Source organism: Marmota monax, unplaced genomic scaffold, assembly GCF_021218885.2.
Source record: "Marmota monax isolate L192 unplaced genomic scaffold, Marmota_monax_Labrador192_F-V1.1 WCK01_AAM20220418_F8-fsc00001, whole genome shotgun sequence".
In the NCBI taxonomy this organism is placed as follows: Eukaryota; Metazoa; Chordata; class Mammalia; order Rodentia; family Sciuridae; genus Marmota; species Marmota monax.
Genome location: NW_026693777.1, coordinates 22,132,495 through 22,154,490, shown reverse-complemented (window position 1 = coordinate 22,154,490; position 21,996 = coordinate 22,132,495). Strand labels below are relative to the sequence as shown.

The 21,996-nt window shown below is 38.5% G+C and overlaps 1 protein-coding gene across 7 annotated transcripts in view; it reads left to right on the top strand.

Annotated features, from left to right (window-relative positions):
• The window catches only part of Syne2 (spectrin repeat containing nuclear envelope protein 2), a 336,172-nt gene that overhangs the window by 157,719 nt on the left and 156,457 nt on the right, over window positions 1-21,996 (top strand). For all 7 annotated transcript variants that reach the window (XM_046461329.2, XM_046461328.2, XM_046461327.2 and 4 more), the window contains exons 40-46: window positions 6,875-6,994; window positions 7,095-7,386; window positions 8,702-8,853; window positions 9,743-10,052; window positions 11,821-11,985; window positions 12,992-13,333; window positions 20,946-21,101. In XM_046461329.2, coding sequence (XP_046317285.1) covers window positions 6,875-6,994; window positions 7,095-7,386; window positions 8,702-8,853; window positions 9,743-10,052; window positions 11,821-11,985; window positions 12,992-13,333; window positions 20,946-21,101 — 1,537 coding nt within the window. The remainder of the gene's footprint in view (window positions 1-6,874; window positions 6,995-7,094; window positions 7,387-8,701; window positions 8,854-9,742; window positions 10,053-11,820; window positions 11,986-12,991; window positions 13,334-20,945; window positions 21,102-21,996) is intronic.

Sequence of the window (21,996 nt, the reverse complement as noted above, 5' to 3'; positions counted from 1 at the left end):
GTTGCATATGGATTTCCAGTTTTCCCAGCACCATTTGTTGAAGATGCTATCCTTCCTCCATTGCATGCTTTTAGCCCCTTTATCAAATATAAGATAGTTGTAGTTTTGTGGATTGGTTTCTGTGTCCTCTATTCTGTACCATTGGTCCACACGCCTGTTTTGGTACCAGTACCATGCTGTTTTTGTTACTATTGCTCTGTAGTATAGTTTGAAGTCTGGTATCGCTATACCGCCTGATTCACACTTCTTGCTTAGCATTGTTTTTGCTATTCTGGGTCTTTTATTTTTCCATATGAATTTCATGATTGCTTTCTCTATTTCTACAAGAAATGCCATTGGGATTTTGATTGGCATTGCATTAAACCTATAGAGAACTTTTGGTAATATCGCCATTTTGATGATGTTAGTTCTGCCTATCCATGAACAGGGTATATTTTTCCATCTTCTAAGATCTTCTTCTATTTCTCTCTTTAGGGTTCTGTAGTTTTCATTGTATAAGTCTTTCACCTCTTTTGTTAGGTTGATTCCCAAGTATTTTATTTTTTTTGAAGATATTTTGAATGGAGTGGTTGTCCTCATTTCCATTTCAGAGGATTTGTCGCTGATATACAGGAATGCCTTTGATTTATGCGTGTTGATTTTAAATCCTGCCACTTTGCTGAATTCATTTATTAGCTCTAATAGTTTCTTTGTAGAGCCTTTTGGGTCTGCTAGATATAGAATCATATCATCTGCAAATAGTGATAATTTAATTTCTTCTTTTCCTATTTTTATGCCTTTAATTTCTTTCGTCTGTCTAATTGCTCTGGCCAGTGTTTCGAGAACTATGTTGAAGAGAAGTGGAGAGAGAGGGCATCCCTGTCTTGTTCCAGATTTTAGAGGGAATGCCTTCAGTTTTTCTCCATTCAGAATAATGCTAGCCTGAGGCTTAGCATAGATTGCTTTTACAATATTGAGGTATGTTCCTGTTATCCCTAGTTTTTCTAGAGTTTTGAACATAAAGGGATGCTGTACTTTGTCAAATGCTTTTTCCGCATCTATCGAGATGATCATATGGTTCTTATTTTTAAGTCTATTGATGTGGTGAATAACATTTATTGATTTCCGTATATTGAACCAGCCTTGCATCCCAGGGATGAATCCTACTTGATCATGGTGTACAATTTTTTTTATATGTTTTTGTATCCGATTCGCCAGAATTTTATTGAGGATTTTTGCATCTAGGTTCATTAGAGATATTGGTCTGTAGTTTTCTTTCTTTGAAGTGTCTTTGTCTGGTTTAGGTATCAGGGTGATGTTGGCCTCATAGAATGAATTTGGAAGTTCTCCCTCCTTTTCTATTTCCTGAAGTAGCTTGAAAAGTATTGGTATTAGTTCTTCTTTAAAGGTTTTGTAAAATTCTGCTGTATACCCATCGGGACCTGGGCTTTTCTTAGTTGGTAGTCTTTTGATGGTTTCTTCTATCTCCTCAATTGATATTGGTCTGTTTAGGTTTTCTATATCCTCCTGACTCAATCTGGGCAGATCATATGACTTAAGAAATTTATCTATGCCTTCACTATCTTCTAATTTATTGGAGTATAAGGATTCAAAATAGTTTTTGATTATCTTCTGTATTTCTGAAGTGTCTGTTGTGATATTGCCTTTTTCATCCCGTATGCTAGTAATTTGAGTTCTCTCTCTTCTTCTCTTCACTAGCATCGCTAAGGGTCTGTCGATTTTGTTTATTTTTTCAAAGAACCAACTTTTAGTTTTGTCAATTTTTTCAATTGTTTCTTTTGTTTCGATTTCATTAATTTCAGCTCTGATTTTAATTATTTCTTGCCTTCTACTTCTTTTGCTGTTGTTTTGCTCTTCTTTTTCAAGGATTTTGAGATGAAGTATGAGATCATTTATTTGTTGGTTTTTTCTTTTTTTAAGGAATGAACTCCAAGCAATGAATTTTCCTCTTAGAACTGCTTTCAATGTGTCCCATAGATTCCGATATGTTGTGTCTGTGTTTTCATTTATCTCTAAGAATTTTTTAATTTCCTCCTTGATGTCTTCTATAACCCATTGATCATTCAGTAACCTATTGTTCATTCTCCAATTGATGTATGCTTTTTCCTTCCTTCTTTTATCGTTGATTTTCAGTTTCATTCCATTATGATCAGATAAGATGCATGGTAATATCTCTACTCCTTTATATTGTCTAAGAGTTGCCCTGTGACATAATATATGATCTATTTTTGAGAAGGATCCATGTGCTGCTGAGAAAAAAGTGTAACTGCTTGATGTTGGGTGGTATACTCTATATATGTCAATTAGGTCTAGGTTATTAATAGTGTTATTGAGTTCTATAGTTTCCTTATTCAACTTTTGTTTGGAAGATCTGTCCAGTGGCGAGAGAGGTGTGTTGAAGTCTCCCATGATTATGGTGTGGTGGTCTATTAGACTCTTGAACTTGAGAAGAGTTTGTTTGACGAACATAGCTGCACCATTGTTTGGGGCATAAATATTTATGATTGTTATGTCTTGTTGGTGTATGGTTCCCTTAAGCAGTATGTAGTGTCCCTCTTTATCTCTTTTGATTAACTTTGGCTTGAAATCTATTTTATTTGATATGAGTATGGACACGCCTGCTTGTTTCCGAAGTCCATATGAGTGATATGATTTTTCCCAACCTTTCACCTTCAGCCTATGTATGTCTTTTCCTATCAAATGCGTCTCCTGTAGGCAGCATATTGTTGGGTCTTGTTTTGTGATCCATTCTACTAGCCTGTGTCTCTTAATTGGTGAGTTTAAGCCATTAACATTTAGGGTTATTATTGAGATATGGGTTGTTCTTCCAGCCATATTTGTTTATTTCTGTTACTAAACATTGTTTGTTTTCCTCTTTGATTGTTTCCCCCCCCCCTTTACTGTCCTACCTCCCACTGTTGGTTTTCATTGTTATTTTCCATTTCCTATTCCTGTAATACTTTGGCTAGGATGTTTTGAAGAGATGGTTTTCTAGCTGCGAATTCTTTAAACTTTTGTTTATCGTGGAAGTTTTTAATTTCATTCTCCATCCTGAAGCTTAATTTCGCTGGATACACAATTCTTGGTTGGAACCCATTATCTTTCAGTGTTTGAAATATGTTATTCCAGGAGCTTCTAGCTTTCAGAGTCTGTGTTGAAAGATCAGCTGTTATCCTGATTGGCTTGCCCCTAAATGTAATCTGCTTCCTTTCTCTTGTAGCTTTTAAAATTCTCTCCTTATTCTGTATGTTGGGCATCTTCATTATAATGTGTCTAGGTGTGGATCTCTTATGATTTTGCACATTCGGCGTCCTGTAGGCTTCTAGGATTTGGGATTCTGTCTCATTCTTCAAGTCTGGGAAGTTTTCTTGTATTATTTCATGGAATAGACTGCTCATTCCTTTGGTTTGGAGCTCTGTACCTTCCTGTATCCCAATGACTCTTAAGTTTGGTCTCTTAATGTTATCCCATATTTCTTGGATGTTCTGCTCATGGTTTCTTAACAGTCTTGCTGAGCTGTCTATGTTCTTTTCCAGTTGAAATACTTTGTCTTCATTGTCTGATGTTCTATCTTCTAAGTGTTCTACTCTGTTGGTAGTATTCTCCATTGAGTTTTTAAGTTGGTTTATTGCTTCCTGCATTTCTAGGATTTCTGATTGCTTGTTTTTTATAACCTCTATCTCCCTGTATAGTTGATCCTTTGCTTCCTGGATTTGTTTGCGTAATTCGTTGTCGAAGTGATCTTTCATTGTCTGATTTTGCTGTTTAATGTCTTCCTTGATACTCCAGATCATCTGAAGCATGTATATCCTGAATTCTTTATCTGACATTCCATCTGCTGCAGCTGTTACCTCTTCTAAAGTTGCGTTGACCTGCATTGCTTGTGGTCCTTTCTTTCCTTGTCTTTTCATACTGCTTGCGTATCTTTCCTGCAGGTGCGGGCGGTGGCTCTGCTCTCTCCTTATTCCAATTGGGGTGTCGTGGCTACCACGCCGGCAGGTCACTGGGCCTGTTCTGGGAGCTGGTGGCGGCTCTGTTCTGCCCCTACTCCAATTGGGGTGACGTGTCTGTCGTACCAGCAGGCCACTGGGCCTGTCCTGCTGGTCAGTCGCAGATCTGCCCACCTTTCGGGCACGAGTGGAGGCTCTGCTTTGCCCCTACTCCAATTGGGGTGTCGTGACTACCCCGCCTGCAGGATGCTGGGTCTGTTCCTGGCAAGGGAGGCGACTCTGCTCTGTCACTACTCCAATTAGGGTGGTGTTTGTACCCCGCCGGCAGGCTCCTGGGCCTGATCCGCCGGTCTGTTGTAGGTCTGCCTACCTTGAAGGCGCGGGCGGCGGATCTGCCCTGCCCCTCCTACCACGCCTGCGGACCCCTGGGCCTGATCTGCAGGTTGATCACTGGTCTGCTCACCCTGCGGGCACGGGTGGCGGTTCCGCTCCACCCCCACTCCAATTGGGGTCACGTGACCACCACACCGGCAGGGCCTGATCCGGGCGTGGGATAAGGATCTGCTCTGCCCCTACTCGAGTTGGGGTGACGTGTGTACCACACTGGCAGGCCACTGGGCCTGACCCGCCAGGCTGTCACAGGTCTGTTTACCTTGCAAGCGCGAAGGGCGGCTCTGCCCTGCCCCTCCTACCACGCCCATGTACTACTGGGTCGTGGGTCTGCCCACCTGGCGGGTGTGGGTGGCGGCTCCGCTCCGCCCCCTCTCCAATTGGGGTCACGCGGTCACCACGCTGGCGAGCCGCTGGGCCTGCTCCGGGGGCTGGCGGCGGCCCGGCTCCTTCCCTCCGGCTCGAGGGCAAATTGAGGAGACTCGGGTGACTGAGCCTCACCCCCCTTACCAGAAGACCAACTGCTTATGTCACCGCTGGTATTGATGAAGATCTCTCCTCCACCGCTTTCTGCTGACATCAGATCTCTGCCATGTTGGTATCCTATGCGAATGGCAGCATTTCGTTCCCCTTGCCAGGCAACCCAAGCAATGGGTGAGTCCTGACCTGCCCTCAGCAGGACCCGGACCGAGACACAGTTTCCGCGGGCTCCTAGCCCCGGTCCAGGGAAGTTCCGGGAGCCGGAACTCGGCCGCTCCGTGCTCGGTGTAAGCTCCTATAAGTGTAGGCTCCAAGAAGCAGCCCCCGCGGGCTCAGTTCCGGGAGCCGGAATTCGGCCGCTTAGTGTTTGGTGTATGCTCTGATAGTAGCAGGGTCCAAGAAGCAGCCTCCGCGGGCTCCGCAGCCCTGAGCCAGGGCGGTTCCGGGACGGTTCCGGGAGCCGGAACTCGGCCGCTCTGTGCTCGGTGTAAGCTCCTATAAGTGTAAGCTCCAAGAAGCAGTCCCCGCGGGCTCAGTTCCGGGAGCTGGAATTCGGCTTCTTGGTGTTTCGTGTTTGCTCTGATATTAGCAGGGTCCAAGAAGCAGCCTCCGCAGGCTCCGCAGCGGTTCCAGGACGGTTCCGGGAGCCGGGACTTGGCCGCCCCGCGCTCCGTGTTCACTCCGATAAGATCCATTATCTCTGCCTTTTTAAAAATATTTTTTAAGTTGTAGATAGATACAATATCTTTATTTATTTATTTTTACGTGGTGCTGAGGATTGAACCCAGTGCCTCTCGTGTGTAAGGCGAGTGCTCTACCTCTGAACTACAACCCTAGCCCCCTCTAACTGCCTTTTTTTTTAAAAAAAAAAAAAAAAAAGCAATTTAATAATTCATAGAACTGAAAAATTGAGTGTTACATATAGCTTAACAGGGGCTTGAGTAGTTGGTTCAAACAACATGATCAGGACTTAATATCTCTATCTTCCATTTCTCAGGATTGCTTTTTTTTTTTTTTTTTTTTAACCATTGGGACCATTATGTAGGGCTTCTTTTTAAGGTCACAAGATGGCAATTCTTGGAATTGTGTGACTTTTTTCATTCATATGTAGCAAAAACAAAAACCAGAATTTGTGTTCCTGATACTTTAAGGGCATCTCATATATTTTAAATCTCCGGGTTACTTGTAATACCTAATACAATTAAAAGGCTATGCAAGTAGCTGTTATACCATATTGTTTAGGGAATTACAAAGAAAAAAAAAAGTCTGTACATGTTCAGTATAGATGCAATTTCTATTTTTCCAAATATTTTTGATCTGTGGTTGGCTCACTCCATGAATGTGGAACTCATGGATACAGAGGGCCAACTACACTCTTTGTGGTTTGGATTTTTTTTTTTCCGTGTGTGTGTGTGTGTATGTGTGTATGCATGTGTGCATGTGTGTTGGCGGGAGGGCACTCGGTATTGAACTCGGGGTCTCATGTGTGCTAGGCAAGTGCTGTACCCCTGAGTTATGCTCCTAGCCCTGGACTGTACTTCATTTTAAAAATTAATTAACTAATTAATTAAGTATTGCAGATTGAACCAAGGGGTGCTCTACCACTGAGCTTCAACCTTCAGCCCTTCTTATTTTTTATTTTGAGGTAGGATCTTGCCAAGTTTTCTAGTCTGGCCTCCAATATTTGATATTCTGCTTCTGCCTCTGCCTCTGAAGTAGCTGGAGTTACAAGTGTGCTCTGCCCTAGCTAGACTTTTAAATTCATGTTTGGTGCTAGGAGTTTCTACAAAGTAACTAATGGCAAAGGTTCAGGGTACAGTCCAAACATTTTGGGTTTTTTTTTTTTCCTGTTATTTTTGATACTTTGTGTGGTTCATTGCTTTAATGAATTTCATTATAATATAGGCAGTTATTCAGGTTTTATATGTTACAAGTTTTCTCAAAAAATAAAACTGATAGTAAAAACTTGGTTGACTGACAAGGTTCATGCTATCCTCTTGAGTATAAACATTTTTTGCTTATTTTATATCCTAATCTTTGTAATATTCTTTTAGACTGCAGGATGATTGCAGAAGCCTGAGTAAGTGGTTGACTAATCAAGAAGAGGAATGGAAAGAAATGGAAGAATCAGGAGAGAAAACTGAGCTATTTTGTCAAGCATTAGCTGAAAAGAGGTATCATGATCTCATATGAAATATATTACTTGGGAATATGATTTCTTCTACTGTGTAGGAGTGACTCCTATAAACTTTCAATGTTATTTGTAAATTACAGGGAACATTTTGAATCTCTGGTCCAGTTGAATGACTCTTTGAAGGACCATGGGTTTACTGAGGAAGATGAAATAATAAACGAATCAACATGTTTGATTGAAAGATACCAGACATTATTGAGACAATTACATGAAATTGAAGAAGAATTTAAGTTGCCACCTGCTGAGGACCAGAGCTTTAATGATCTTGCACATGATGTGATTCATTGGATACAAGAGATTAAAGAGTCTCTTATGGCTTTGAACTCATCTGAAGGCAAAATGCCACTCGAGGAAAGAATCCAAAAAATAAAGGTATAACTGGAAACTGAATTTGAGAGGTCAGAGTGAACTCTAATTTTGAAAAGATTTAGAGGAAAACTGCAAAGATTTGTTTCTTAATAGAATCACTGTGGAATGGTTGAAGAAATTCAAATCACTGAGCTTACAAAAGAGAAGGGTTATGATGGATCTAAAATTATTTTAATTCATATGAAAGAGAGAAAGAATATCCTGTCTTTGAGAGGGCAGTACCCAAATATTTTCCATCTTCACTGCATGCAGAAGAATTGAAATAAAGACAATAGATCAGAGCCACAGCAGGTGCTGGGATACAAAAGTGAATATATGTCTGTATAGTAGAGGCATTCGCAAGGTCAAGTGCAGGGTGGAGAGTATTTCTTGGGGTGGGTTTATATGCTCACAGAAGGCTTACTAGATGCTTAGTGGAGGTGAAGAAAAAGAAATCTCATGCTTCTTGGAGTCCTCTTTCTCTCCAAGGGGAGATTCATTCAGTGAATATTGCTAGTTTAAAGTACAGGGCACAAGCCAGCTATGATGCTGCCTGCCTGTAATCCTAGTGACTTGGGACTGAGGAACCAGGATCACAAGTTCAAGGCCAGCCTGGGAAACTTATTGAACCCCAATCTCAAAAAAATAAAAGCAGGGCATAGAAGCCTATGTACTTATTGGACTCACATAAATTGAAGCATTTTTTAGAGGAAGAGATGCTCAAGAAGAGTGAGCTGGAAAGGTTGGTGATACTTAGTATTCAGCATCATTTGGGATTATGTCTGAAAGTTTTCTTTGATGACAAATCTCAAGTAGATTTTACAAGAGGGAGAGAACTGAGTTGTCAGGGCAAAAGAGGGAATGAGAACAGAGAATAAGAATTGTTGTCAGGGTGGAGAAATAAGAGTTGACACTGAGAGGAAAGCTGTGTTTTCCTATGGGAGGCCATAATCTATTCTGGGTTGTATAAGAAGGTCTTATTTAGTTTGCTACCCTAATTCTCCATTTATAAATAATAGAAGAGAATAGGAAGGAGGATTTACCCAGCTTTTTTTAGCATATGAAATTAAGAAGGCAATTGAAAATGAGGCAGTGAATAGAAACTCGCCTCCTGATCCTGATCAGCTCAAACTGACAGATGTTTATTGAGAACCAACTCTTTATAAATGTGAAGGGGATGTCTTTATATTTGGAGCATATATGAAAATGAAAGGGTTATTTTGAAATATGCTCTGCAGTTAGAATCTTAGGATATCTTTTTATTTGTAAGCTTTATGCTATGTAAAATCTCTAAGTAATATGAATGAAATTATAAGATCTTTTGTATTTTGTGTTTCAGGAAATCATTTTACTAAAGCCTGAAGGGGACGCCAAAATACAGACCATTACGAGACAAGCCGAGAGCTGTGAGGCCCCATTGGTGCAGGAGACCCTTGCTGATATCACCAATCAGTGGGACAGCACACTGCATCTGGCCAGCACATACCTAAGGTAGAGGGTGGGAGTGCTGTCCCTGCTTGTGTTTTTTTCTCATTGCTCAGAGGAGTCATAACAAGTATGTTTTGTCTGGTGTCTGGGTTTTGGTATAATATCTACTGGAGAGAAAGTCAGTGGTGTCCAAGGCAAGAGAAATAGTCCAGGTCAGATATGAAACGGCTGCTGCATGCTCAGGCAGTGTATCTGGTGCATCATCCTGTGGGGTTCTTCCAAACCAAGTCACGTCACCTCTCATTCCACGTTCATGTGACCCTGCTTCTGTGCCAACCCCCTCCCCTCAGTCAGCCCTCAGAGCCTGCATGGCATCCCTGTGGAGTAACTGATGCTTTGGAATATTTTTCTTAAGAAATTCTTAAAGTGGAAACATTGATAAATGTTGGCCAAATTCTGTAGACATATTTCTGGAGAACATACTTATTTCCGATCTGGTCTTAAATGGTACATTTCATGTTTTGAAATGTGAAGCTTATGTTTTTCTAAAGAGACCACCAAATTACAACTAAATTGAAGATACAGAAAGCATAAGCCAGTTAATTGGTTAATATATTGAATGCTTATTTTACTTTTGTAAGAAATGTAAGAATTACATTTGAGTATAACAAAACCATTGGGACTAGTTTGAAATTTAAAGTATTAAATATTCTCTGATCAAACTATGTAACAAAAAATAATTATGTTTTAGATATGCAAATAATTTATGCCTCGATTTCTGAGCTAAATTTAGTGCCATTTTAGAATATTATAGTGCCTGAAGAGTCTCTGGAAATAATGTGAATTAGTATTATTGTAATGCTGTTAATTATAATGTGCATTCAACTCTAGCATGCAAAATGCCCTTCCATTTTGCTATTATTTCATTTATAAAATATTTGGTGAAATTTAGCCATCAAGAAAAGCTTCTGCTAGAAGGGGAAAAGTATTTGCAAAGTAAGGAGGACTTGAGATTAATGCTCATAGAACTAAGGAAGAAGCAAGAAGCAGGCTTTGCCCTTCAACATGCTCTGCCAGAGAAGAAAGCCCAGTTAAAAATTTATAAGAAATTCCTCCAGAAAGCACAAGATTTGACATCCTTGCTAAAGGAGTTAAAATCTCAAGGAAATTACCTCTTGGAGTGCACTAAAAATCCCAGCTTCAGTGAGGAGCCTTGGCTGGAAATAAAACATCTACATGAGAGTCTTCTTCAACAACTGCAGGTGAAGTTTATTCTTTGATAAATACAATTTTAAATGATTGTTGCAGTCATTCTATTGATGCAAGATTCATATTCAGAACTATTGCTTGTCTGTCATTCTTTTGGTAAACCTAAAGCTTTTAAAAGTTAATTTATCATTTTACATGATGTTTTAGTCAGCTGTGACTAAAAGACCCAACCAGAACAACTTTAGAGGAAGGCTCACAGTTTCAGAGGACTTAGTCCATAGAAGGTTGGCTCCATTCCTCAGGGCTCGAGGTGAGGCAGAACATCATAGCAGAAGAGTGTGGCAGAGTAAAGCATCTCACATGATGATCACAAAGCAGATACAAATATATTTGCCGGATACAAATATATACCTCAAAGCCACGACCCCAACGCTCCATTTCCTCCAGCCATATCCACCTGCCTTCATTTACTACTCAGTTAATCCCATCAGGTGATTAATCCACTGGTTGGGTTAAGACTTTTTCACAATCCAATCACATCTCCTCTGGACCTTCTTGCATTGTCTCACACGTGATGTTTGGGGACTCCTCACATCCAAACCAAAACAGATGAAAATGCCAACTTTCAAGGACCGAGGAATCCAAACAGTTTTGCTAGATGAATCCACTGTGGGTTATTTGATGATAATGCTATTACCTTTCATTGAAGTTTGGTTCTTTAGGGGTTGAATGGCTTAAGATTCTAGGCATCTCTATGAAAAGGACAGTGTTTGCATTATCCACCCATCCATCCACTCACCTGTTCATCCATCTACATTGTGATATTTCATTTATCTTGTTCCTACCTTCTTATAAGTGCCCTTCTCTTAAATCTTAGGACATTATTTGCAGTGAAAGAATTGAGGTAAATCGTCAGCTTGTTAAGAGGGACTATATTCTTTTAATAGAACTGTTTATAATTCTTTGCACACTGAAAGCTGGGTTCAAAGTAACGATTACCTCGGTAAGAAATCCTGCTTGTCTAGATATTAGGAGTTGGGAAGGGATTAAGGTGGCTATATATCACTTTGTTTAATACTAGCTGCTTTTCTGATCAGGTGTGGTTATCTTATTTTCTTACCCCACAGAGGGAACCTGAAAATAGTTGGCTCTTGAGTTAGGATTACTTTTTACTAATGTAAGATTTGAGTTTGATTCTTAGGAAAGGAACATGGGGTGAGGTTGATCTTGTAGAGTCTCATCTCCAACTGTGAATTCTTGGTTTTAAAGCAAAAGATAATTAAGGCACCTGGTTTATTATGGATGTTTGTGATTTAAGGATATAATTTATAGTTATTTCTTTTTGTAAACTGCTTGCCAAAAAATTATCTTCTGGAAGGAAATGAGGGCAATAAAGCATAAGAAGAACAAGTGTTTTTATTGAGTCATTTTTTAGGGAAAGATGCAGATTTTGCAATGAAATACCTCAGACACTGAGATCTTTACTTCAGAACTCTGGATCAGTTGTGGACATATTTCGGCTTTTCTGTTGTGGTACTGGGGATTGAACCCAGAGGCACTCTATCACTGAGCTACATCTCCAGCCCTTTTTATTTTTTATTTTAAGACAGAATCTTGCTAAGTTACCACACTAGACTTGAACTTATAATCCTCTTGCCTCAGCCTCTCAATTTGTGGGATTATAGGTATGTGCCACTGTGCCTGGCAGAACACACTCTCAAAAGGTGGAACCTTGTAAAACAAATATTTATAAATTGTGTAATTATTTGTGAAAAATTCAGAAAGAAATAATTTGTAATTGTCAATCGTTTCTATTTTTAGGATTCTGTGCAAAAATTAGAGGATCATGTTGAAGAACACCATTCATACGAGGTTTGCATCAAAGAGCTGAATACCACATTGGACAATATCTCCATGGAATTAGTTAGTTTTTCTGATTTGCCCGTGGATCAAACAGCAATTGAGGACAAATTGCAGAAACTGCAGGTATCAAACAATGTCCATATGTGGTAGACATTTTTGGAAAAAAATCAACATTCATTAGAACTTGACTAATCAGTGGTTTTGATCAGAAATTTAAGTGTTATTCAAATGACTTAGATAGCAAAAGTTCTGAAAAGTCAAAACAATGGGAACATTGTTCTTTAGTGGCCAAATCCATTTGTAATTTGAATTGAACTGTACTCTGACTCAGTGGCCTTTGGAGATAATTCTACCTGTGACCTGTCTGTACCATTCAACTATGTGAACTTGAAGGGACTCTTATTCATTTATGTAACTTCAAAACCTATCCTAGCACTTAACTGTTAGTTAAATGAATGAGTGAATACTTATTGCCCTTTAAGTTAGTGACTAATAAATCCCACATAGTCCATAGAATACTATAAGACATATTCCATTTCACCAGTAACATCAATGGCTACTGTAATACTTAAAGTTCTTCAGTGGCTACTATGGTACTTCAAATTCTTCTTCTGTCTGGAGTTTTCAAATTAGCCTCATTTGTTCATGCATGTTGTAATTATTAATTGAATTTGTACTATATCTAAGAGAGTATACCTGATAGTTTTATTTCTCATCACCTCCAAATCTTTGAATTCTAAATATTAGAATTAGATTCATGTGGGCACATGGTTCTTTTCTTCTTTTTAATACTTTACACATAGCAGGCACTTTTCTTTAGTGTTTTGACTTGTGGAAAGAGTATCTTAAACAAAACATGAATATTCAACACATATCTGTTGACCACCTCCTATGTTTTACAACCTATGCTGTAAACATTTGCTGTATTACTTGTTGCAAATCTCCTTATAAAATCTGTTTTGATGCTATATTGGCTTAAATTTTACCCAAAGTTTCTTCTTTGTGGTATGCATTGATAGGGTTTTTAATACATGATTTCTACTAATATTAGCACTGTAATTCACAGAAGCCAGCTCTTCTGACAGTTCAATGGAGTTGCTTTTGACAATAATCTTTTCTCCACTCACAGGAACTAGAAAGTAGACTCAGTTTACAAGATGGCACACTGAAGAAGATTTTAGCATTAGCAAAATCCATCAAGCAAAATACATCTTCAGTGGGACAGATTATTATTAAAGATGATATAAAATCACTTACGTGTAAACAAAAAGATTTGGAAAACAGAATTGAATCTGCTAAACAGGAGACTGAAAATTATCTCAACAGCCTTCTCAAATCAAAATGCTCAATAGAAAAGAATGAGAAGTTTCCTCTGCCAGGCAGACAGAGGCAGGCCACTTCTGAGGTGGTGGAGTCCACTTGGCTCTTGGTGGGAGTGGAAGAGCTGGAGGAAGACTGGGAAGTAAACAAGGTAAGTGTTGGTGATTACACTCTCTGGGATAAGTCTAAGAAAGAAGAGGTGTTTGGCTCTGAAAAGAGGGTCGCGAATCAAGCATTCTGACTTCATAATTAAATCCTCAGCATACTGGTTATTTATGAAACTCACTTGTACAAAGAGCCCTTAGAAAACTATCCAGATTTTAGTGGTGAAATATTACTGTTCAGTCTGTTAAAATGTCAATCATCAATTTAGGTATATTATCCTCACAGATAGGTAATCAGATACAGTTTCATGGGTCAAGAGCACAAAGGCAAATTAGAAAAGGCAAAAGAAAGAAAATTTGCTTTACCAATTTCCTAAGGGGGCGGGAATCTAACAGCTCAAATTTTCTTTCTTTCTTTCTTTTTTTTGGGGTTGATTTTATAAATGAAACCAGAGACAGTTATTTTATTTCTCTACTTTTGTTAACCCTATACTGCAAGTATACTCTTAAATGTTGTCAGATCTTTTAGTGTGAAAATATTTACATTCAGACTCCTAATTTTCTCAGGGAAGAGGAAGAAGGAGCTGGGTGTGATGGTGCACACTTGTAATCCCAGTGTCTCAAGAGGCCGATGCAGGAGGATCACAAGTTCAAAGCCAGCCTCAGCAAAAGCGAGGCACCAAGTGACTCAGTGAGACCCTGTCTCTAAAATAAATAAAATAACAAAATAGAGCTGGAGATGTGGCTCAGTAGTCAGGTGCCCCCGAGTTCAATCCCAGTACCGCCCACCCCCGCCCCCCCAAAAAAAGAAAAAAGAAGGATTTTTTTAAAAAATTTTTATTCTAAACCAAATAGGTGCATTTTCCTGTGGTTCTTAAAGCACTTTCCTGTAGCTTCAGATCCATGTGGTAAAGGCAGTGAAGTGTCACCCAGTCAACTGTGTTTGAACGGATCCCCTGGCAGGCAGCCTCTCACCGTCCAGGGTACAGTGGACGGTCCAGAGGTTAGGTCAGTCAGGCATGAGCTTTCATCAGCTTTTTATGGAACATGTAATCAACAGGAAGGAAGAGAACACGCCTTTTGATTGTCTTCCTGGAACAAAAAGTCATGGATGATTAAAGGAACCAGATAGGATTTTTTAGAAATATGTTAAGCAAGGTTAATTACCAATGGACCTTCTCTTTGGCCATGATAAAAGTCTTTTTATAAATCCCACTGTATTAGATAATCCTAAGGAAGTAAGTCTAACAGAGTGACGCCTCTGTGGGTGAGACACTTGAGGTTGTATATGTGAAAGATACTTCCTTAATGATATTTAAAGAGGAATAGGTGAATGGGGCTGGGGTTGTGGCTCAGCGATAGAGCGCTCGCCTAGCACGTGTCAGCCCCTGGGTTCGATCCTTAGCACCACATGAAACAAATAAATAAAATATAGGTATTGTGTCCAACTACAACTAAAAAAATAAATATTTTTTAAAAAAGAGGAATAGATTATGTAAAAAAGGAAAAATACCCAAGTGCTTTCTATAGGATAAAGTTGTAAGATAGGACACAAACCTAACACAAGACTTTGCCAACAGGGGTTAGTTGCCCAATAACTTCTAAACTAACTTCTCAGGCACATTTTGACCATGAACCCCAGATTTCAATAAAGTACATTAAAAACTATATAAAGATCATAATCTAATGATGTTTTCTTAATTTATTAAGATGTTTACTTAATCTCAGATGATAAGAGCTTTTGTAGTTTGAGAGTTTATTAAGATTTTTTTCAGGACAGAGGAAGGAATTTAAGTCTTCAAATATGTTTCATAAGTCTTGATTACAGAAAATTAGTTTTGATTCCCTAGCAGTGTTTACTGTTCTGTAGCATGAATCTTTTTCTGAATCTGGGCTTACTTTTTCTACAATAAGTGCAGGCTGCGCTTTGTACTATGTAATATTATAGTGTGTAAAGTTGTCTAATGTTAGATTATGAAAGGTCAAGAGCAGTTTCAAGATCAAATATGGGGCTGGGGTTGTGCACAGCAAATAAAATACAGGTTTAATATGACAAATAAAATACATGTGTAATATTATTCAGTGTCAGGACTCAGACACCCCGATATCATGAATACAAAAAGCACAGAAAAGAACAACTTATTTAATTTTAAATCTGATTAAAATAAGCTATTATAATAGTGAAAATAAGCACTGAATTGATTAAAAGCACTTATGCAGACCTGTTTTGCTCTCATTCTGTTGGGATATGGGGTAGAGTAGCTTTCAGTCTTACACGAAGCAAATATCCCATCTATGCTCACCTCATGTGACTTTGAAATCTAGGATGTTTCATCAGATAATTTTAAATAAGTCACTAGAAGAATTTTTAGGATGTTTTTATTTTCTTTATTAAATATTAATTTTTGTAGAATATATGATTTTCCTCTTAAAAATTGCCCTGTGCATTTGAATTTAGTGCTAATGATTTCAGTTAGATGAAATTTACTCTAGACACATTAAATTTAAAACGTTTGTTGACTTTTTCTTTAATGTTGGAAATATTAAAACTGTCTAGAATCAAAAGAAATCACAAATTTATTCTGAAGGATGGGTGATGATGTTGCAATAGCATAATATATTTTTTGTAGATGTGCGTTTATGAGAGTTCTTTTCCCCACATACTACGAATTGAACCCAGGAACACTTACACTCTACCATTGAAATATATCGTCAGCCCTTTTTATTTTTTTTATTTTGAATCTCACTAAGTTGCTGAGGCTAGCCTGGAATTTGTGATCCTCCTGACTCAGCCTCCCAAGTACCTGGGATTACAGGCAGATGCCGAAGCACTCAGCCAGTTTTCTAAGAGTCTTAAAGAATGAATAGGCAGAACTACCTTCCCTTTTCCTTCTTCCTACATAACTTAAGTAAAGTAACATGTTAGGAAATGCTAAAAAGTGAGGACTATCTAATCTCCTGGGCTTTTAGATATCCATAAAGGGAAGTGATCAAGAGTAAATGCATTGAAACTCCTATGTCCTATATTCTTTCTATTTTTTATTTTCAAAAATATCATAAAGCAATATTACAGATTCACTGTATTCAGTGAGCTTTTATGCTGCAGTCTTCCTAAATGACAACCCACATGACATAATTGCTTAAAAAAAAAAAAAAAGACACCCAGAACATTTGGTCTATAATTACTTCTTTAATTTCCTTATCATTGGTGTCATTGCTTTTCATTATTTGTGAATTGTTTTTCTCCTTTTCAAAAGCTTCTGATCATTAATGATTTGGTGTATAAGAAAGCATCTGTAGATAAATCCTAGAAGATAGGTGATCACCTGAGTAAGCAAGGCTTCCAGGGCTTCCAGTGCGTGAGTGAGCAGAAGCCAGGTGTGGAGTCTACCAGGAGAAGGAAAACCACTCCACCCAGGGAGACTTTTCAGTCCTGGGGTAATTGGTGTCTACTTCTGATGTTTCTTCTGGTAACTCAGTAACTATACATAATGGATCACCTAGCTGGGCCATGTGTCTACTCCATCTTCAAAGTATCCTACTTTGGTCTTTTTGGCCAGCATTTGAGTCTTGCTTCTTACTCTAGGAGTATTTTTCACAGTCCAAGATTTATTCCTTTACAGGATGAGCGACCTGCACTCTGTACATGTTCTTGCTGTCTACAAACAGTGTGTGCTTGAGAATGTGCTCCAAGGCCCTAAAATCTTGGGCTGAAGAGACCTTAGAAATTTTCTTCCCTAACCTTTGTATTTTAGAGAATGGGCTTGAAGTCCAGCAGAGCTGGGGTAGAACCCAGGCATGCTGCATGCCCACTCTGATGCTCAGAACTCCACCCACTGTTTCACAAAATGTGTTATACAGGTGGAAACTGGGTGTCTAAATAAGTTCTGAAATGTGAGGTTAAACAAATTTAAATAGATTTTCTTTATTATGTGAGTTGATCTTCCTGAGTCGTGTGTGCTGTGATGACTCTAGTATTTCTTTCAAACCTCTACTTTCTTGCTTTTCCCTCAATCCTAACAGATGTTTGGCCAAGAACTGCTAGATTGACAGGTCCTCATTTTCTTGCTATTCCACTTCATAACTCACATATTATGAATTTGAAAAATAGACGACTAAGTAAAATGTTCTATTTTTCTCTGGCTTGAGTTTGTCTCTGTGTCCATTCAGTAAAAGTACATTGAACAGGCAGAGAAGATTCAGACACAGACACTGTCTGTCCTCATAGAGCTTCTGTTCTTGTGGGGGAGACATATGTTACTTAATGAATTACACTAACGAGAGTCTAACTACAGGAGCTTAAGGAAGAACCCAGTTTGGGGTTAGCTTTTAACAAAGCAATCTGATCCGGACAGTAGAGGTAGAGACAGCTACTCTCAGGAAGCAACTCCTGAACAGGGACTGAAAGGGTCAGCTGGAGGCAGCAGAGCTCTGGGCTGGGCGTGGGAAGCTTTCTTGACAGAGGAAATAGTGGGAGAAAGCAGGAGTTTCAGAAGCTGATTGATGGCTCCTTGGCCAGAGGGTAGAGGGCAGTGGAGAGCCTTAGATGAAGATGAAGTCTGAGAGGGAGGAGCATGGCTGGCTGAGTCACTAGTGCTTTGTGGGTCACTTTGACATGTTAGACATTATACTGAGAGGGTTAAAGAAGAGTAATCAGCAGCCTCTGAGACTGTTGATCTGCCTTTTTTTTTTTTGTCTCTGATGGCAATAAGATTTATGCTAAGATTGTTTTTCACTACTTCATGTTGGAAGGCTTTAGAGAAGGAAGAAACATGTCCCTTAGAGCTGGTGTGACATGCTGTCCCCCTGTTGGCAGGTTCCAAGTGGTGGACTTTAGATCCTGGCCGACACACTATGGGACCATTCCTATGAAGGAGAGAGGATGGTGACGCTGTTACTGACTTGCTTTCTTGGCTGTTTCCATTGATGGAAATGAAACCGTAATTCAGTTTAGAGAGCAAATCAGTAATCAAATGGATCATGTTTTGTGGCTATTAATTTGAGTTCTAGGCTAATATCCTAAAGAAATTTACATGTACATGCAAGAACCATACAGGAGTATACAGTGTGTATTACAGTATGAGGTGTGACAGGAGGAGAGGGACATGTTATTGTCCAGAGTATTCTAAGAGATAAATAAGTCACATTCATTCATTCATTCATTCATTCATTGGAACAGATACAAAGCTAAAATGACTATTAGATTTATACCAGTTAACATGGATAAAATCTCAAAATATACTCTTGAGTGAAACTAACAAGTATAAAATCGTAGGTATATGATTCTGATTTCTGTAAGAATTAAAAACACAAAACACTACTATGCCAGTTCTGATGCATGTAATAACAGTGTAATGATGTGTATGTGGACTTTAGAGTAGGGTTGGTTCTGGGGAGGAAAAGAGGAAAAAAGGTTGGGGTTGGGCTTTCGGTTATTTTCCTAATATGGAAAATTATATTGTTTTGTGTATTCAGTAATGAGAATCTGTTATTTTTGTTCTTTTGTATATGCTTGAAACATAACCTAAGATAAAATGTTTCAAATAAGATATAGCAGAGGGTACTTACTGAGCAAAGGATGACTGGTCTTGAAAGAACTTTCCAGGAGCCAATCAGGGCCTGGCATCTGCATTCCAATCTCCCTGTCATGAGCAAAGGAATGTTGCCTTTTAAATTTGAAATGTTCGTTTGAGGGATTCTGTTGGCTTTTCTGCCAGGGTAGAAAATGGCTCTTGGGTTTGGTAAAGGAATGGTATTTTGGGGTGATTCCAGGTGTTTAAATACACTTTTTCTGACCACTGAAGGCAGTCATTACAAATGTCACTAGTGTTTTCCTGTGTAACGGCAGTCCTCAGGCACTGGTTTATCAGGTAAGAGATAAGAGCTCTGAATTCTTACTAGATGACTAATAATTGATAAAGCTCTCCTACTGCCTGGTACTTAGGCCTGTAGCTCAGGCTCTTGTGCCTGGTGAGTTTATAGGGGGCTCTGAGAAACAGTAACCATCAGGTGGGAAGGAGGCAGGTGCGTACCTGAGATGACTGTGGCCCAGATCAAACCCACCCGGTGAAACCTGTGATGTGGCCCCTTTCTCCTGTCCCCCCAAGTCCTTCTGGATCTTTCCTGCTGTGATGCTGCCCATAATATAGACTTTCACCCAGGTTCATGTGAATTAAATCATTGAGTTGGAGGAAATTTGCCAAATCATTTCAATCATTTGTAACCTTTTTGAAGAAGTGACTGTGCCAAGTGTTACTTCAAAACCCTAACTGGCTGAACCCTCTTACCAGTTAGAACAGGTGAAGTTCCAGGCAATATTTGGCTTATTTAAATAGGTTTTTAATTTTAGAATGGTTGTGGGAAAGTACAAAGGTAATATAAAAAGTTGCCTTAAATCCCGGCATCTAATTTCTTATTGCTAACATCTCATATTACTGTCCAGGGAGTCATTTTAAGACAACAGTTTTTACCTTTTGGGGGTTTTGGAAACATTTTGTTCCAAGAGAAAATTGTTCAAAGTTTCTGCTGACAAAGTATATTGCAAAATCAAGAGTTTTTTCTTTTATTAAGTTACCTGGAAATAAAAGTTAATATCTTAGCAAAATAATGGAAATCTTTAAAAATTACTGTCCTGGGACCTAGTACACATAAGTCCTCAACAAATGCTTGTTGAAAGAATGGATAAATGAATGTGGGTACCCTGAGATGTCTGTGACCTGTTAAGATCTGCAATTTTTTTAAGTTAAAAAAAAAAATCTCTATGTGTATGTATGTGTGTCCCCATATATAGCCCATATATAAGCAGTTCCACCTTATCTAGGTTATAATTCTTACTACTATCTGATTTAAGGTATCATTTATTCTTTTTTATTTTTTTTTAGTTGTAGATGGACACAATACCTTTATTTTATTTGTTTATTTTTATGTGGTGCGGAGTATCGAACCCAGTGCCTCACACATGCTAGGCAAGTGCTTTACCACTGAGCCACAAACCCAGCCTCTCATTTATTCTTAATATCATGAAATCATGGTGTTTCCTTCACTTAACCACTTATTTTAAAGTACAGATGGCTGACAGTGAGTGGCTATTTTTTGACCTATCCTCTGTATCATAGTGAATACCAAGTATAAATTTGGGAAATTTTGACTTTTCCATCCTGTTTTGTTTCTTTAAGACTATATATTATACCCCTGAGCCAGGAGTGGTGGTGCATGCCTGTAATCCCAGCAGCTTGGGAGGTTGAGGCAGGAGGATAACGAGTTCAAAGCCAGCCTCAGCAACTAAGGAAGGTCCTAAGTAATTTAGTACCCTTTCTCAAAATAAAAAATAAAAAGGGCTGGGATGTTGCTCAGTGGTTAAGTACCCTTGGGTTCAATCCCCAGTATCCAAAAAAAAGACTCTATATATGATGCCTCAGTATATAATGGAGCAACACAAGATCCTGTACTATCTTGTAACAAAGTTTCACTTTTTGGAGTACCAAGTAGGTATTCATTATGGTATGGGAAAAAAAAAATCACCTTTGATAATACCCAACTATACTTAAAGTCTTTAATCTGAGTCAGTAGAAAAAAATCACAAATTTTTTTGTCAAGATAAATAAAAATGATTCATTTGGAAGGTAGACTACTCAGCAATTAATCTTTTTATGTTTTCAGAATTCAGACGTGGAAATGGTTTTGTCAAAACAATTTCCTCTCCATGTTCAAGAAAGCATGAACAACGCCGAAGATGAGCACAAAGTCAACGAGCTGCAAAATCAGCCCTTGGAATTGGATGTTCTGCTGAGAAATGAACAATTAGAAGAGATAGAGGTATGGAACTGCGGAAACACTGACCACATGATTGCATCACTCATCCAGGGTAGCACAATGCATTTTAATTACCAAAAACCTGCTTGCAACAGAGTGAAAAGTCTTATTTAACCTCTGCCTGATGATCAATTTGGTAACTGTATAATTATGTACTCATCAGTAAGTTGTATAAGTTTTTGCATTTAACAAGTAGAAGGGTTTAATGAACATTCGTCTTCTTTCTCTTTCAGAAAGTTCCCCAAAACTTATTCAGTAACAAAATTTTGGATTTTTCTGACTTGTCATCCTTCCTTTTCGTGGTCATGTGTAGTTTTTTTATTCTGACAGATTCTTTTTATTTTTCCTCATCATCAGTCCATGGGTCCTGCTTTGTTTTGGCGGCTGGGTTTATAGGCTGCGTTAACATATTTATGTACTTCTAGCTATGCAATCTAAAAATCCAATACGTGACCACGTATTTTAAAAAATGAAACTATAAAGGATCCCTACAATTTTAGCCAAGTTTACATAATAGGAAATATGTGTCTAAGAATGAGATATGATATTATTAACTAATAATAATTATTATTATTGTTATTAATTACTATTAGTAGTAATTAATAACAATATGAGATGTAATAATAATGCCATCTATTGCTGTATGTAAATAATTAAAATAAATTTTCCTTTAGAAACTACAGAAACTTTTAAGATGGTGGAATCATGTAATTGATACTAAATGCTGAACCCAGGTGAACTTCAGTCTAGATTTAACCTGATTGTAGAGAAAAAAGTTCTTTTAGATGTCATGACTTTAGTTTCTCCATGTGCAGATGAAATATTTGAAATATCACCTTGAGAATAGGGTGTGTTATCTGGAGGAAAGGAGAGGAAAAATGGATGAATGAATTAATGC